The sequence below is a fragment of the Lepidochelys olivacea genome (genome assembly GCF_965140295.1).
Source record: "Lepidochelys olivacea isolate rLepOli2 genome assembly, chromosome: 1".
Taxonomy (NCBI): domain Eukaryota; kingdom Metazoa; phylum Chordata; order Testudines; family Cheloniidae; genus Lepidochelys; species Lepidochelys olivacea.
In genome coordinates, this window is record NC_140411.1 from 312,368,547 (window position 1) to 312,385,671 (window position 17,125).

Sequence of the window (17,125 nt, forward strand, 5' to 3'; positions counted from 1 at the left end):
AATTAACTTATTTAACTTAACTTAAAATTAAAAACCTAACAAACAAAACTGAGAATAAAAGTTTAGGGGAACCAAGCTTAGCCTAGTCCCCTTGGAACTTAAAGTTTGAAAAGAAAATAAGTATAGCCTATTAATAATTACTAGCCGTTGTAGATGGATAGCATTGATAGTGAGTTGAAGATGAAGATAGCGAGGTGCTATAGGGAACAAATTCTAGAAATCCTTCCTCTTATGCCCAAATTTCATTCCTCCCCCACAGAAATGTTAAGGTACACTTACCCCATAGGCTAGTATGTATATGCGTATCAATGACAGGCACATATGCACATCCGTTTTTTGTAGGGTACTTGTTAAATCTGTGGGTACAACTTTGAAAAAACCCCTATGCCATTCTTCCTTGTCTATTGGTCTAGGTAAAGGTGTGGGTACTTTATCTATTTGGGTAACAAGATGAAGGTCAACTTTACTTTCGGGTTAAAAGGTCCCAATATAGATATGCTAACTTTGCCTTAGCTTAACATATAGGTTTTTGGCCTGTAGGTCTCTTGCATTACAGACAAACTTATTTTCAATATGAATCTATAAATCTATTACAGTACATCAAATACTTAAACTTATAAGAAAAGATATCTATGCAAGCAAGCAGATTAATCCTTTGGGCTACAATATAAAAAGGCAAACACATAGGCAAACTAAGCAAATACCTGACCTAAGTGGCACTATGGCCCTGAATGGTGATGCCACTCACTCAGATTTGGCCTGGCCCTCCCTTCCTCATGATAAAAGTGTGGCCAGACTGAATATGAAGGAGTGGCATTGTGACCTGGTGCACAGTCGCAGTGTTGCTTAGCTTTGTCCTGGCTGCCCCATATAGGTTGAAATGCCATTTACTCTCCTTTTGGGTGGCTGGGCCAAACCTGAGTGGGTAGCAGAGTGGGCAGCGCATCTCCTTCTCGCCATTGCCATGAGGCCAGCTTCTGCACCCTGGATCCCCCACAGAGGCCTGCCTGGCCTCATCCTGCTTCCAGCAGCCCATGTACCCTCTGCTCTGCCCACAGGAGTCACTCAGTGACAGCCTCTAGACCTGCTACAAGTATGGGGAACTACAGACTGCCCACACAGGAGCCAGTGGAAGAGGGGTGGCAGAGATCCCTGGAGGTGCGGACATTAGGGGTTTAACAGGGCAGTGTCCATGCAGCCAGTTACTATAGGACAGGGTTAACTAAGGTTTATAGATCACTATTGTAGCTGTGTTGGCCAGGACAAGGTTAATATAAATGCATCCATACTGTGGGAGTATCTAGTTTAGCTGGCCAGTAGAGGAGCTCAGAATTGTATGTTTGCCTAGGGCCTAGTTATGGGTTAATCTGGACGTGTAGAGTTTAGCATGCTTGAGTTTCTATTCTGAGGTCAAGAAATGACAACCTGAATGCTTGTTGAGCAATAAACCAATTATAATTACTAGTTTATGCTAGCACCCACGATGTGTTAGGCACTTTCCAAACAGTCAAGAAGAAATGATGGTTCCTGCTTGAAGCAGATCCCAGTCTAAGGAGAGATAGATAGCTAAGCAGAGATTAGGGGAAGGGGAACAAGAGATAGGGACTTTTTAATACAAGTCAACTAGATTCACTGTAGGCAGCATTGCAAAAGGGGGTCTTTAAGAGGGACTTATATGGGGATGGGACCACGTGGTACAAGACACGGAGGCAATTAAGCAAGAAGCTGACAATCAGGTGGATGAGTATGGGAACATCTGCAGAGCAGAGGAGGTGGAAACAACACAACTTAATTAGGGAGGGGCAGAGCTATAGAGCTTTGAAGGAAGCAACAAGAAGCTGAACTTTAATATGATAGTGCACGGACAGCCAGCTTAAGGATGTCTCATGTTATGCAAAGGCACCAAGTATGGGCAGAAGAAAATGAGAGAGGACATACTGTAGTGAGAGTACTTGAATGGACCCCAGGATAAGCAGTGGCTAGGGTTATTGTCTTCCAAACTGAAAATAACTTCATTACTCATTCTTTCCTACTGTTAAAAATAATTACAAACATCCTCGCTTTGCCCACAGTTCTTCATAGTAACCATGTAAGAATGCAAAATATTTACGACAAGATTACTGTGTCAGGCACAGGAGAAATTAAGTTAACATTAAAATGCACGGGCCAAATTCTGTTCTCAACTGTACTCCTACATTCCCATTAAAGTTAAATCAACCCAAGCTAAAGTTAAGAGGATTGCATAGAGTAGCTGAGAACAGAATTTGCCCTAAATCCACTTTCTGGGGATTGCCCGTCTCCAAAGGAAAAAAAATGTTTGAAAGGGAGATGAATGTGGGTAATTTGGATTGTAAATATTTAAGGGCAGGGACAGGAAGACAACTCTTGGTTCCAGTGAAGTAATGGCAAAACTATTAATTTCAATTAGATCAGGATATGGCTTATTGGGGTAGATTTACAGCTGCTATAAATTGCCACAGTTCCATTGACTTCCACAATGCTGCACTGATTTACAGCAGCTGAGAATCTGGCCCATTGTTTTTAGTTTGTCTGTAAAGTAGCATGTACATTTTGGCTCTCGGGTACTACAGCTGCAAATGCCTTAGAAATACCTCAGATTTCTAATACTGTGTAAAGAACAAATAATGCCCCCTTTCTTATGTTTTGCAGACAATATTGAACTAGGAGATCTCTACAGTAGCCTCTTACATCATGAGAATACTATTTGAAAGTGGGATACTATTACATATTATCCAGTTGGCTCAGCTCATGGTGTGGCGACAGATTACATTTATTTGGAGTTCCACATTTGCAATGAAACCAGCCCAACCACTAGTTTTCCAAAGAAAACCTTTTATTGCTGCCTGGAATGCACCCACAGATCAATGCTCACTGAAATATAACATAACTCTGAACCTGAAAATGTTCCCTGTGATTGGAAGCCCACTGGCCAGAGCAAGAGGGCAGAATGTGACTCTATTCTATGTGAATAGACTGGGATACTACCCATGGTACACACCGCAGGAAATCCCTGTAAATGGTGGCCTACCTCAAAACTTCAGCTTGCAAACTCATCTGGAAAAAGCTGGCCAAGACATTCAATATTACATTCCTGCTGAGGACTTTAAAGGATTAGCCGTCATAGACTGGGAATACTGGAGGCCTCAGTGGGCACGAAACTGGAACACAAAAGACATTTACAGGCGAAAGTCACGGAAGCTCATTTCTGAAACGCAAGGCAATATTTCAGCAAATGACATTGAACATTTGGCCAAACTCTCCTTTGAAGAAAGTGCAAAGGCTTTCATGAAGGAGACAATTGAGCTAGGGATTAAAAGCAGACCTCTGGGCCTCTGGGGATACTATTTATACCCCGATTGCCACAATTATAATTTCCATGACCAGGACTACACTGGTTCCTGCCCAGAGAGTGAAGTTTTGAGGAACAATGAACTTTCCTGGCTCTGGGATAGCAGTGCAGCTCTGTATCCTTCCATTGGCATCAAGAAAACCCTTGGAAACAGTGAAAACATATTACGTTTCTCACAATTTAGGGTGACTGAGTCCATGAGGATCTCCTCCATGACATCGCATGATTATGCTCTGCCTGTGTTTGTCTATACTAGACTAAGTTACCGAGATGATCCTTTATTATTTCTTTCTAAGGTAAGCCAATTTTAGGAGTTATAGAGGCTGCTTTAAGTGATCTAACCATCATTATTGCAGAGATGCTTTGTATGTTTGTAAAGGCTTGTATATGGGTCTACTCTGCTGATTATTGTTTAAATGACTACACAAGGCTGGCCTTACCATGAGACGGCTGCCTCAGGCACCAGACTGTGTGTGTATTGGGTGGAGGGGGTGGCCACTAGGACCCAGAGTGTAGAAAATTGTGTCTGCTGCTGGTACGTATGTATTCTCTCTGCTCTAGATGCACAGAGATGGTGAAGTGCTGTGCTGGAGGAAAGAGGGCACATAACAAGCCAGCAGGAGAAGAGGTGAGAGGGAATAACAGAAAGCAGCAGGAGCTGCAGGGAGAGAGAGGATGAGGAGCCTCTTATGTACCTCTCTAGCACCGCGTGGAGCCTGGACTCATTAACACCAGCTTCTCAGGGAGCTTCCTCTTTCCTGCTGCTTCCCTGAACCCATTTGAGGAGAACAGGCAGTCAACTGAAGTAGTAGGAGCCAGTTAGGCCCTTAAGACGCTGATATCTTCCCTCACTCAGGCCCTGCTACCAGCCTGCTTATTTGTCCCCTTCAACTGAGTGTTGAGAGCCAGTGTTGAGAGGCACAGAACAGCAGTCATGAGTGAAAGTAGAAAACGCCCCTCTTGGGCAGCATTCAGAAAAAGAAAGAAAGCAAAGGAAGCATTTCTATCTAAGCAGGAAGGAGCTCTCTTGAGATACATAGACACAAATGTTCACGGTGAGCCTTCCGGCCCCAGTGAGGATGTGAGTGGTGAGGAGATGCCTGATTTTCCAGTTAGTCAGAGTGCAGGTGACTTGGCAGCTACTGCAGCCTCCATATTTCCATCTCAAATGGATGTAACCATGCACATTCCTGAAGAAAAGTGTAGATTAGAGAAGAGTGTGGTGGAGGTGCAAGAAACAGCTGCTGCTGAGTTAAGTTCCTTTAGTCTAGATGATCCAGGACTGTGGACCCACTTGAGCAATAGCCTGAGGGACTTCCTTGTACAGCAAGGAAGGGCCATAGCAAGTGTAAAACTTCATGTTCCCCAAAGACAATGAAAATAGAAGTTTCCATCCAACACATTACTGGCGTGAAATACCCAATGGTGACAAAGTGGAGAAGCAGTTCAAATCTTTGCAACCAAGAAGGCAAGGAAAGCACCACTTTGATTATTCAAACAGATAAAAATGCCATTGTTTACTATGCAGACAAAAAAAGTTACATTTGATGTTCAGGCATTTGAAAGTTAAGTGTTACATAAAATTTTTGAACAAGGCATTTTAAGTTGTTAGTTCTCCTTTATTGGGGTAGGTAGCAGAGCAGTACCATGAGAAGAGTAGAACAGGAAAAAGGCAGAATTGAGACCTTTCACAGTTTTGGCCCAAGCGAGGGGACATGGGGGCATCATTTGAGCTCCCGGCCTCAGGTGCCAAAATGTTGTGGGCTGGCCCTGTGACTACATGTTTTAAAACAGCCAAAGTTCATCAGTAAACATTCAATCTGAAAGACACTTAAAAAAAAATCTGCAATGTTGTTGTAGCCATATTGGTCCCAGGATATTAGAGAAACAAGGTGAGTGAGGTTGTATATTTTACTGGACCAACTTCTGTTTGGTTCTGAAAGCTTTGTGTAAGCTGAAAGCTTGTCTCTCTCCCCATCAGAACTTTGTCCAATAAAATATATTACCTCATCCACCTTGTCTCTCTAACATTTTTGTAATGTATATATTTTTCTCCAGTTCAGCACTGTGCTATATTCCTGTCTGGCAATGACAAAACTAGAGAATTTTTACAGATTTTATTTAGCTGGAATGCAAATGGTTAAATTAACACAAAATGCTTTTCTTCTGCAAAGCACTATACAGCTATTAACTAATTCTCACAGCTGTTAGGTAGGTATTATTCGCGTTTTACAGGAGAGAAACTGAGGAGGAGATGTTAAGCAACTTGCCCAGTACCACATAGGTAGTCTATATGGGAGCCGGGTTTCAAACGTGGGAGTTGTTGCCCCAGGCCCCAACCCTGCAAAGACTTTGTCAAGTGCCTAACTTTAAGCATGTGAGCAGTCCCATTGAAGCCAGTAGGACGACATCCTTAAAGTGAAACATGTGTATGTGTTTGCAGGATCAGGGCCTTAGACGAGACCATTCTTCTCTTTTGGGTACAGAGATCCTCTCAGAAAAAGATAATATTCTTCTTTTAAATAACAAATATAACCTTCTTGTAACTCCACATTAGCGACAGCCACCAGGTTGCTGTATTAGACCCAAACCTTGGCTCCCACAGGTTTTTAAGTTTACAGAGTCTGAGCAGTATAAAGACAAGCTGTTCCAGTGCATGTCACTCACCACAATGGGCTGGCACTTCCTGCTGGCCATCTCGGGGATTAGCTTGAGGTTGACACCCCCCATCAGCAGTCTACACAGTGTCATCCAATCTCTGCCATCAGCCTGCAACCCCTCTCACAGCCTCAGGAATCACAGCATCCTCTTCGTGGTTCAGCCCTCCAGCTGTGTCACTGTCCATGATCCCCCCTTCTGGGGGAATTTAACTTCTAGTGCAGCCACTTCCCCAGTGGCTGGGGTAGGGGACCTGGACCCACCCACTACTCTGGGTCCTGACCCAAGGACCCTGTATTTGGCAGCCACATGTTGCCTCCCCTCCAACTCCTCAATATATTTCCCTGGGCCACTTCCCCGCAGCCCCAGCACCTTCAACGCCCTAACCTCAGGGCCTCCGCATGCCAGTCCTAGCAGCCAGCCAGAAGCTCCCTCTCGCTCCCCTTTTCCTGTCCAGCACTGCTCTGTCCAGGGTGCTAGCTTCCTTCTACCTGCAAGGCATCCAGTCCTTCCTCCTTGAGCTCCCAGGAGTAATTGACCCCACTCTTCCCTGTAACTCTTTTTATATGGGCCTGCTGGGTCTTGATTAGCTGCTCCTCATAGCCCCTCCTCTATTGGCTGTTTTTAGCACAGCCTCCCTAGGGTTCTACCAACCCCCTACAGGCCAGTGTGAAGCCAACACCCCATCACACAAGCCTTTTAGAAAGACAAGGTGGGTGCGATAACATCTTTCATTTGACCATCTTCTGTTGGTGAGAGAGACGAGATCTTCTACAGGTCTGGGAAATGTACTAAGCGTGTCACAGCTAAATAGTTTAGCATATCTGTTTTATCTTGTTTTTAGCTGAGACACTCTGAGTACCTCTCCCAGACCTGAAGAAGAGCTCTGTGTAGCTTGAAAGCTTGTCACTACCACTACACTTCATACGAGCCTTTCAGGCACATTCCCAAGGAACACAGTCCAAGGCTTGTATACCTTCTTGGGATGTGGGACCTCACAGCCTAACTGTGTTAGACCACCAAGACCAATATGGCCCTTCCAAGTCTCCCCAGTAGCTCACATGCCGTCTCCAGAGCTTTACCCTCCTGGGTACGGAACTTCTGAAACATACACATATACCTTACTGATAGATAAGCACAAGAGATATATAGGTCTGTAGAAAAATAACAAACTCCTGCACATAAGACCCTCCCTCAGTTTCCTTACCCTTCCTTTGTAAAGTGCTTTGAGATCTATTGATGAAAAGTGCTATAAGAGAACTAGGTATTATTATTAGTCAGCATCTTTCAGGGAACCCAGGATCTGCCTGTACCCCCATTCCTTCTGCCCAGTCTTGCCTTCTGGTTCTGGTCTCCTCTTGTAGTGAGTCTCCCTCTAAGAAGAAGCTCCTAACATCTTAACTCTTCATGTACTTCCCCTGCAGTTTTTCATTCTCCATCCAATCCTCAATGTATTGTGACCTTCAACATCCCCAATGTTTATTACAGCCTACTGGAGTCATTAGCAAGTCAATAGTCTTTGGCTGGTTGTCTCCATTGTTCTACTAGGGCCAGGCTATTGTTGATGGACCTTAATGTCTGTTCCATTTAGGGACAGATCCCCAGGTGCAACATTCCCTTCCTTTGACACCAGAGGGATGATGTAAGGATACAGTAGAAGACATTGATGAGGATATAAACATAAAATCAGAATGGAATTTATAAATTCACATAGACAGATTCCCAAATTGTCATACTTTCTCTTTCATTTAAGTTATACAATGCCAGTCTTCTCCATCCTTGAATTTGCTGTCCATTCATGATAACTGCTAATCTTATATGAAGGCCTGAAGGAGTTCACACTGAAAAAAAGTGAGGCCAATGCATGACCTTGGACTTGGAATTACATCTTTCTAAATCTGACAAAGATTGGAATTGATTGGTGTACAGAAGTGGCTGCTTCTCCCTAGTTTTCAGCAGAGATTTATTAGCTGAACTGTTTAAGGAGTTTTCATGTAAAAAAAAACCAACCCATCAGGACTTTTAGTAAATGTACTACACTATATAGTAAATAATTAATACTATACTATTGCCAACGTAAATGAAAATAAAATTATTTTTCCTGGTTTGATTGTTCACTTGAAAAATTCAGTAATTGCCCATCACCATGCCAACAATTAGTGTAAATTTTGCAAGGATCTATTTAATGATATTCATTAATTATCTTTGTATCCAGAAAATTAAGGCTTCTGGGAAAACAATTTCTTAAAATGAATCTTCTTTAAAATTTGTTTAATATATATCTACATAGACAAGTGAGGAAAGAAGATACACTTTGCACCACTCTCATGCCATCAGAAACAGAAAGTATTTCTCTTGACATTCCACCCAAGAAATATTCCCTAGATGAGCCTGATCCTAATGGGTTGAAACAAAACCTTGGATCCAAACATCCCAAGTCTTTGGAATGTTCCAGATCTGAGATACAATTTTGCATCATGAGCCCACCCCTATTTCAGTAGCAATTTAGATCTTTTCAGAAGTTATGGACTAGATCCATTGAAGTCCATAAAGCTATGTCTATTAACACCCGCTGAAGAGCTGGCCCTTTGTGAGCTATCACTATGACACATACTATAAAATGAGAGATGAATGCAATAAGAAGTATGCACAGTGTTTTCAATAAAATATCAAGAAGATTCTATTTTTGTCTGGACTAGAAATCCTTATAGCCCTGTGAGTTTTGTATAACACTTACCTTGCTTTACATTTTGTTTAACACTAACACTTGCCTGGCTTTAATAACCACAAACTGTGAAAGCAATAAATTAGACTGACAGTGATGTCGTTATTGTTTTCACTGTAGCAAGATCTTATTAGCACTATTGGAGAGAGTGCCGCCTTGGGAGCTTCAGGAATTGTTATTTGGGGAGATATGAATTTAACGTCATCAGAGGTAAGTCAATGCCATAATGCTAATTCAAATGTATTAGCACAGCATATATCTTAATTCCGTTGTATGAACAACATTTTCCAAATACATCAGTTCCTTTGAGTTCTGAATTCCAGCGGGTGTGATAGCTCATATAGTCGCCTTAGCCACCCAATCAAGATCATGAGGGAATGTGCACATTTTTCATGATTGAACAGGTTATTCTCCTAATTATAGGCCACCATGGGTGGGAAGGGAAGTCAGTGGCTGGCAGCAGGGATTCTGGAGAAGTGTTCTGAATACCCATAATCTGGGTCAGGTTTTACAGAGCTGCAGGAAGTCAGCCAAAGCCTTATTAGCAAACCAGTCAGGCAGGGCAGGTGGCCTTGGGTATTCCTAAAATATCCATTAATTGGAATTTTCAGAAGGAGTTGGCTGGTTATGGGATGTGTTCATTTAGGCATGTGGACTCATAAATCTAGACTAGTACATGGACCCATGATGTAGGGGTTTTGCTTTATATTATGTTAAGCCTGCACATGTAAAGGACAAAAGGGCTGGCGTTTTAACTCTGTAACATGGAAATTTAGCTTCCAGAAGGCTGGGCATAAATTTTTACCATGTGAAAGGTGTGTGAGGCACGTCTTTTTAGTTACTACGACTCTGGTAGATGTAACAGGAACAAAAGGTTGTTAGGTGCAAGTAGTACTCCTGAGGGCATGCTATGCCAAAAAACTAAAAATTCTGCACACAGTATTTTAAAATTCTGCAAAATTCTGCAATTTTTTTTGTCAAATAAATGTGGAACCTCCAGAATGGAACTGGGGATCACAGGCCACTGGCTGCACAGAGGTGGGAGATCAATGTGTAGCTCCCCGCCCCCTCCCGGTACATGGACTCAGTGGTGAGGTTGCATCCAACCCTTACATAGTGCAAGAACCAGGGCTGTCCCAGAAACACCCCAGGGCCCTGCCCTTCCATGCCAGGTGCACCAGGTGTGGGCAGGCAGGCTCAGCAAGGCAGGATCCAAGCGTGGAGGGGCTTAGTATGGGGGGTCCAGGATATGGATTGAGAGGGTTCTGTGTGGGGCAATCTGGGTGCAGGGGGCTCAGTGGGGGTCTGCGTGCAGGGGAATCTGGATGCATGGGGGCTTGTTGGGGGGTTCTGGGTGAAACTGTAATGGGACTCTGCAGTGGGGTGAAAGTGCTTGGGGTTCAGCAGGAGAGGTCTGGGAGGGATAGAGCTTGGCACGGGGGTCCGGATATGGGGAGTTCAGTGCGGGGAGGGTCCAGATGCTGGAGGAGTGGGGCTCAATGGGGTTCGGGTCCAGGTGCAGCTGGTTGGGGCTTGATATGGTGGGGATCTAGGTGCGGATGGCTCATTGGGGTGGTCCAGGAGAGAGAGTGAGACTCATTGTGGGGGGTGGTTCTGAGTGCGGGGGGAGGGTAAGGATCGGTAAAAGGGTCTGGGTATGAGGGGGTCTGGATCCACAGGGGTTGGGTGGATGCAGGAGCAGCTCCCTGTACAGTGATCCCTCCCCCTGCAAGATGGGTGCAGGAAGCATGGGGGGAGGGGAGTTTGCAGAGCTTCCTACAGCCAAGGGAATAAATCTGGGGGTGAGTCTGACACGGTTCTGGATGCCATGCAGGGGAAGAGGAAGTCCCGTCCTCCCCAGCCCAGCCAGGACTAGCAGCTGAGCCCCGGGCAGGATAGGAGCCACCAGCTGGGTCTTCCCCAGTCCCACCCGCTGCCCCATAGTGATTTACTTCTCTGCTGACTGCCCTGGGCACCTGAAACATACTGCTGGGGAGGGTCGCATGACAGCTCTTGTGGCTTCCCTTTGCTTCCCCATCAAAAAGCCATTTTTTCTGCGGGGAAGCAAAGAAATCTGTGGGGGACATAAATTCTGCACATGTGCATTGGCGCTGAATTCCCTCAGGAGTAAAGTAGATATGCTCAGTTGTCAGTAATGAGATCAATTGCTGAAGCCAATCATTTGAACACAGAGCTGTGGCTCCAATCAAATTCAAAGATCTTAATGAGACACTATCAGGTTATTTTTTAAAATGAACAATCTCTTAGTGTATGTATCTAGTACTATTTTAGACAGTCAACATAATTTCAATTTTAATAATCTAATTCTAGCTCCAATTGTAAAGCTTTTTATTTACATTTTGCATATTTCTCAGTTTGAACAAAGAATACAGACTAGTGAGTTTCACGTCAGCTAAGTTTTTTTCTCTGCTTTTGAAGGGCAACTGCACAAAGGTGAAACAATTTGTTGCTACTGAATTAGGGGTCTACATCATCAATGTGACCAAAGCAGCAGAGGTGTGCAGCAACCATCTTTGTCAGAATAACGGGAGATGTATACGAAGAAAATGGAAAGCTCTGGATTACCTTCATTTAAATCCTAAAAACTTCAAAATAGAGGCTTCAGAGGACCAAGAATTTACAGTCAGAGGAGAAGCATCAAGTACTGACCTGGAAGTAATGTCACAGAAATTCACCTGTCACTGTTATCAGGGCTATGAAGGAGCTGATTGCCGGAAAGTTCAGACTTCAGATAAGCAACCTGGAAATTCTGCAGATTTCCTCTTACCCAAAACATTAGTAATAAGTCTGCTTTCTTTGCCTTTCTATTTTCTGAGTGTTAACTTGTGAATAGTTACACTGAATAGGGTCTCTCTAGACTCCATAGGTTCAGAGGAACCACTTTCATAAAAGAGAGAGATTGTGACAATTCTCTATTGTCTTTTAAAAATCAAGTGAGATATTGTAGCAATGAAAACACTACTAAAGTGATATCCTAAATCAATCAACACAGAATTGGGCAACTTTTTTTGGCTCAGAAGAGACTTTATGTGTTTTCTACCCAGCATAGTAGGACCAGGGGTTAAATGTTATTTTAAATTCTGTATCTACATTTTGCTGACAAATTAAATTAATGCATCACTGGAATCAAAACAATGGCAAAATATTTCCAGATGTTGTAGCCCTCCATTTCTAAGCAACAAATCAGACAGAGACAGATTAATTAGAACAGTCTGATTGCTTTGCACTACTCAGGTGATGCCCAACAGTCATAAACTCCTCTAAACGGGGCGGCTAAATTCAGATTGAGACCATTTTGCATCACAGGAGCAGGTTAGTGACTCTGGCTCCCAGTCTTCTCTCTCTTAGTTCCTGTGTCCTAAGCCACACAAGTTCCTCCCCACCACCTTGTAAGGAGACCATTTACTGCAGTGCAAGACCTCTTTACACACCCACACCCCAGTGAAATAGATGAGAGTTCTGTGCATACAAGGGTTATTGGCTTGGGCTCAATATATGGCCATGCAGCTCAAGGGATTAAAAAGAGTCATCCCCAACCCTCATGTAGGTATTCCAATTAATACAGCAAAATACTTAATTAAAATAATCTCAGAAAAGATGAGTTGTAAAAAACATTCCAGAGAGAGTCACTTGAAATGTTATTATAATTCTGGTCTCAGCAAGTTCTGAATGGAGATAAATATTTTTTAAAACCATATTTCCAAAAACTCCAAGTTTGTTGGTATTTAAAAGAGTAGCTGTATCAAGGAAGATGGGGATAATATGGGCCAATCATTTTTCTACTTCAAAATGTACCACTCTAAAAAGGTAAAAAAAATCATTTACTGAATTTGTCATGCACAGTGACATGGTGACTGCCATAGCAACCAGGTTGAAAAGAGACACCGCAATGGTCACGAATAGACACAGCTGGCTGAACATTTTGACACAGTTTTTCATAGAAATTTCTAATGTTGAGGAAAATAATCTATTGAAATGTTGTATGAATTTTGTTGTGAAAATTATATCATTTTTTACCAGTTCTGCTAATAGATGGACAAAGAAAGATCTAACAGACCCCAATAAATTGAAACAGTCATTACAGTCTGTCATGTCAAGCATCAATTTTTTAACCCTTCACAATGAGATTACTGCTTTTAAGTGGCCTTTACTGAAACCCTAATTCATCTTCTTGCTCACTAGCAGGAACCAGCTACTCCCTTCCTGCTTCTGCTTCTTAACTCACATCATGCCCAAATAGACTTCTCCCCATTGTCCTGGCCCATCCTAGAATATTCCCCTTCTCCTTGTATAATACACTCTTCCCTCCAGCCATGCCATTTCCCCCGGCTGTGTTTTGCCTCCCAGTGCAAAAGAAAGGTCAGGATGGGCTCTGTCAAGGGACAGACTGGGAGGGAAAATTGAGGGATGTTTTCAACAAAGAAGGTATGTTGTGGAATTCACTTTTCTGAAGCGTTTTAACCTGCCCTGCCTCCCAGAGGCTCTCTGTCCTGGCACTCTCCTTCTGTCCTGGAACAAACATCTCTTGTGCCTATTCAAAAACTTTTGGAAAATGGTCTGTCTTCAAAGTATTGTTTTTGTGGCTATTCATAGATTCATAGATATTTAGGTCAGAAGGGACCATTATGATCGTGTAATCTGACCTCCTGTACAATGCAGGCCAGAGAATTTCACCCACCACTCCTGCAAAAAACCTCACACCTATATCTGTGCTATTGAAGTCCTCAAATCGTAGTTTAAAGACTTCAAGGAGCAGAGAATCCTCCAGCAAGTAACCCGTGCCCCATGCTACAGAGGAAGGCGAAAAACCTCCAGGGCCTCTTCCAATCTGCCCTGGAGGAAAATTCCTTCCCGACACCAGATATGGCGATCAGCTAAACCCTGAGCATATGGGCAAGATTCATCAGCCAGATACTACAGAAAATTCTTTCCTGGGTAACTCGGATCCCAACCCATCTAATATCCCATCACAGGCCATTGGGCCTATTTACCATGAATATTTAATTACCAAAACCATGTTATCCCATCATACCATCTTCTCCATAAACTTATCGAGTTTAATCTTAAAGCCAGATAGATCTTTTGCCCCCACTGCTTCCCTTGGAAGGCTATTCCAAAACTTCACTCCTCTGATGGTTAGAAACCTTCGTCTAATTTCTAATCTAAATTTCCTGGTGGCCAGTTTATATCCATTTGTTCTTGTGTCCACATTGGTACTGAGCTTAAATAATTCATCTCCCTCTCCAGTATTTATCCCTCTGATATATTTATAGGGAGAAATCATATCTCCCCTTAACCTTCTTTTAGTTAGGCTAAACAAGCCAAGCTCCTTGAGTCTCCTTTCATAAGACAAGTTTTCCATTCCTCGGATCATCCTAGTAGCCCTTCTCTGTACCTGTTCCAGTTTGAATTCATCATTCTTAAACATGAGAGACCAGAACTGCACACAGTATTCCAGGTGAGGTCTCACCAGTGCCTTGTATAACAGTACTAAAACCTCCTCATCGCTACTGGAAATACCTCTCCTGATGCATCCCAAGACCGTATTAGCTTTTTTCATGGCCATATCACATTGGCAGCTCACAGTCATCCTATGATCAACCAATACTCCAAGGTCCTTTTCCTCCTCCGTTACTTCTAATTGATGCGTCCCTAGCTTATAACTAAAATTCTTGTTATTAATCCCTAAATGCATGACCTTACACTTCTCACTATTAAATTTCATCCTATTACTATTACTCCAGTTTACAAGGTCATCCAGATCCTCCTGTAGGATATCCCTGTCCTTCTCTAAATTGGCAATACCTCCCAGCTTGCTATCATCCGCAAACTTTATTAGCACACTTCCACTTTTTGTGCCAAGGTCAGTAATAAAAAGATTAAATAAACTATTAGCAGTTTTCCTAGGGTTAAGTGTAGAAATGTGGATTTATTTGAATGGAGCAATTACAATCTATTTGGTGAATAATGACGTATTCTTAAAAATATACATACACAATAAATTACGTCATTACACGTCAGGCAAGGTACCTGGAAGAAGGATGGTCCAGTGGATAGGGGCTAGCTAGCAAAGCAGGAGATGTAGGTTCAACTGCTTACTTTGCCACAAATGCCTTGTGTGACCTAGGGTAAAATCAGTTAGATGCAGAGCCCCAAAGGTATTTAGGCTCCTAACTTCCATTGAAATAGAGGAATCTGTGCCTTTGTTCCCCATCTGTAGAATATTTTAATGCTGCCCTATCTCACATGGGTGTCACCAGGATAAACTTTTTAAAGAAAGGATTGTGAGGCACTCAGCTCCTGTGGTAACGGAGGCCATGTAAGTGCCATAGATAAAATCTGTGACAGAACTGTTGTACTCCTTTGTTGAATGAAATACATCAAAATCCATTTAAGTTTGAGGGAGGCCAAAAAACAGGCAAGCAACAAGAAATAAATTGAGTTTAGAACTATATTTTACAAACATCGATGAAATGAAGACTATTTCTTTTAATAAATGAGTGCTGTAGAACTGCCAAGAACTTTTTAAAGCAAAAATGTTTTTTGCTAGCAACTAGAAATGATAGGAAAAAAAATTGGAATAGTTTTACATCAGCAAATGCAATTGTGTCAAAATCAAAATGTTTTGTGGGAATTTATCAATTTCAACAAAATTTTCCACAGTAAAGTGTTGAAACTAATCATTTTGACATTCTTTTTTCATTTCGATAATGTTGACATGTTTCATTTCAATAAGGTAAACATTTTTAATTTTGACAATTTTCTTTTTAACTATTATATGTTATGTACTATATTTAATGTTTTATATTATATTGTAATGTTTCAGCATTGTCTAAATGAAATACTTTGGTATTAGTGAAAAAATGATTTGCTGTTTCCAAATAATTTTTTTCCAGAAGTTTCATTCTGTGGTACATTTTGAAATTTCAACTTTTTGTTCTGATTAGGAATGAAAATAATTTTTGACATATTGAGATGGAAATTCCATTTTCTGACCACCTCCAGAGTAAAGGTCTTTAAAAAAGAATTGTGCAGACTCCATTAGTGTTTGTTAAAAATTTGTGAGCAAGGCTGGTTTTACTCAATAATCTAAAGTGACTCCATTAGTGAGTAAGCTCTTGTGCACATTCACATCACTTTGTTCTTCAGTGCAGGGACTGTCTTATCGGGTGTATCTATACTGAATTGTAAACCCAAGTCTGTGGGACCTGAGGTTGTGGACTCTATTTCCACACTTGTATTTGAATGTCCACACTGTATTGTAAACCTGGGTTTACAATTGTTGGACCCAGACCTCACAGCCATGTTAATGCGTCCGTACTGCTCTAAGCAGATCGTCCGACTTGGGTCTGCGGCTTGACCAGTATCCACACTGCAAAATGGCAGGGCTTGGACCCAAGTCACAGTGGAACTTGGGCTCTGACCCTCCTTTCTAGCCGGTCCTCAGACCTGGGTCCTGAGTGCCTGCTGACCCAAGTCAGACTGATTTATGTGTGGACAGAAGAAGGGTTTGGGCTTAGTGTGCAGTGTAGACATACAATTACAGTTTGTACAGCGCCCAGAACAATGGAGCCCTCACCTTAATCTGGGCTTCTGGACATTACGATCATATACAAATTATTTTTAACTAAAAAAATCATCTAATATTTCTATTGTAAAACAATGTGACAAAAGCAAGGAAATTCATGATTAAATCTGCTTCTCTACCTTTAACTAACTTTGTTATGTCTAGGGATTGCAATACATACTATACATCATAGAATGTCTCCTAATAACTCCTGAGTAGCATTTAGTTAAATCTTAGCTTTGACTTTTCTTGCTTTCTGGTTTGTATTACACCCTTAATGCTACTAATAGTAAATAAGAATTATACCGTTATTATATTATTTCAGTCAGGTCTTGACTCTTTTACAAATCTATTTAAACCTAGCTCCTACCTGTGATATGTTGCGATGTACCTAAGTATTGCAGCACATACTGCACGGTACGCTAGGGAATGTCACCTAATGATGTTTGAAAGGCATATACAGTTAAAGACAGAGATGAATTTCCTGTTTCCTTGATTTGTCACACCTGTTTTACTACTATTAATATTTCATGTCTATGTTAAGAAAACTTACAAAAATATGGCATTTAATTATGCCATAGCTATCGTTTGTGATGAAGAAATATTTACATGTTCTAACGTTACAATAGGGCACAGTGATGGTTTCCACCATTAGCCAGTTCATAAACAAATAATATACTACCTCAATGTTCTCAGTTTAGAAGTTTGTTAGCTTTTTTTAAGCATGCATTGACCCATGAGTGGCAAACCAGACTACCTACATTCTCTTCTATACCATCTGTCA

General features: G+C 41.9%; 1 protein-coding gene across 1 annotated transcript; it reads left to right on the forward strand.

The window, feature by feature from the left end:
* Window positions 1-1,095: 1,095 nt before the first annotated feature.
* On the forward strand, window positions 1,096-11,603 carry HYAL4 (hyaluronidase 4; the record flags this gene model as incomplete). Its single annotated transcript, XM_084635455.1, has 4 exons — window positions 1,096-1,158; window positions 2,686-3,666; window positions 8,874-8,963; window positions 11,193-11,603. The coding sequence occupies 4 exons, from the start codon at window positions 1,096-1,098 to the stop codon at window positions 11,601-11,603; spliced, it is 1,545 nt and encodes a 514-aa protein (XP_084491581.1).
* Between the last annotated feature and the right edge of the window lie 5,522 nt (window positions 11,604-17,125).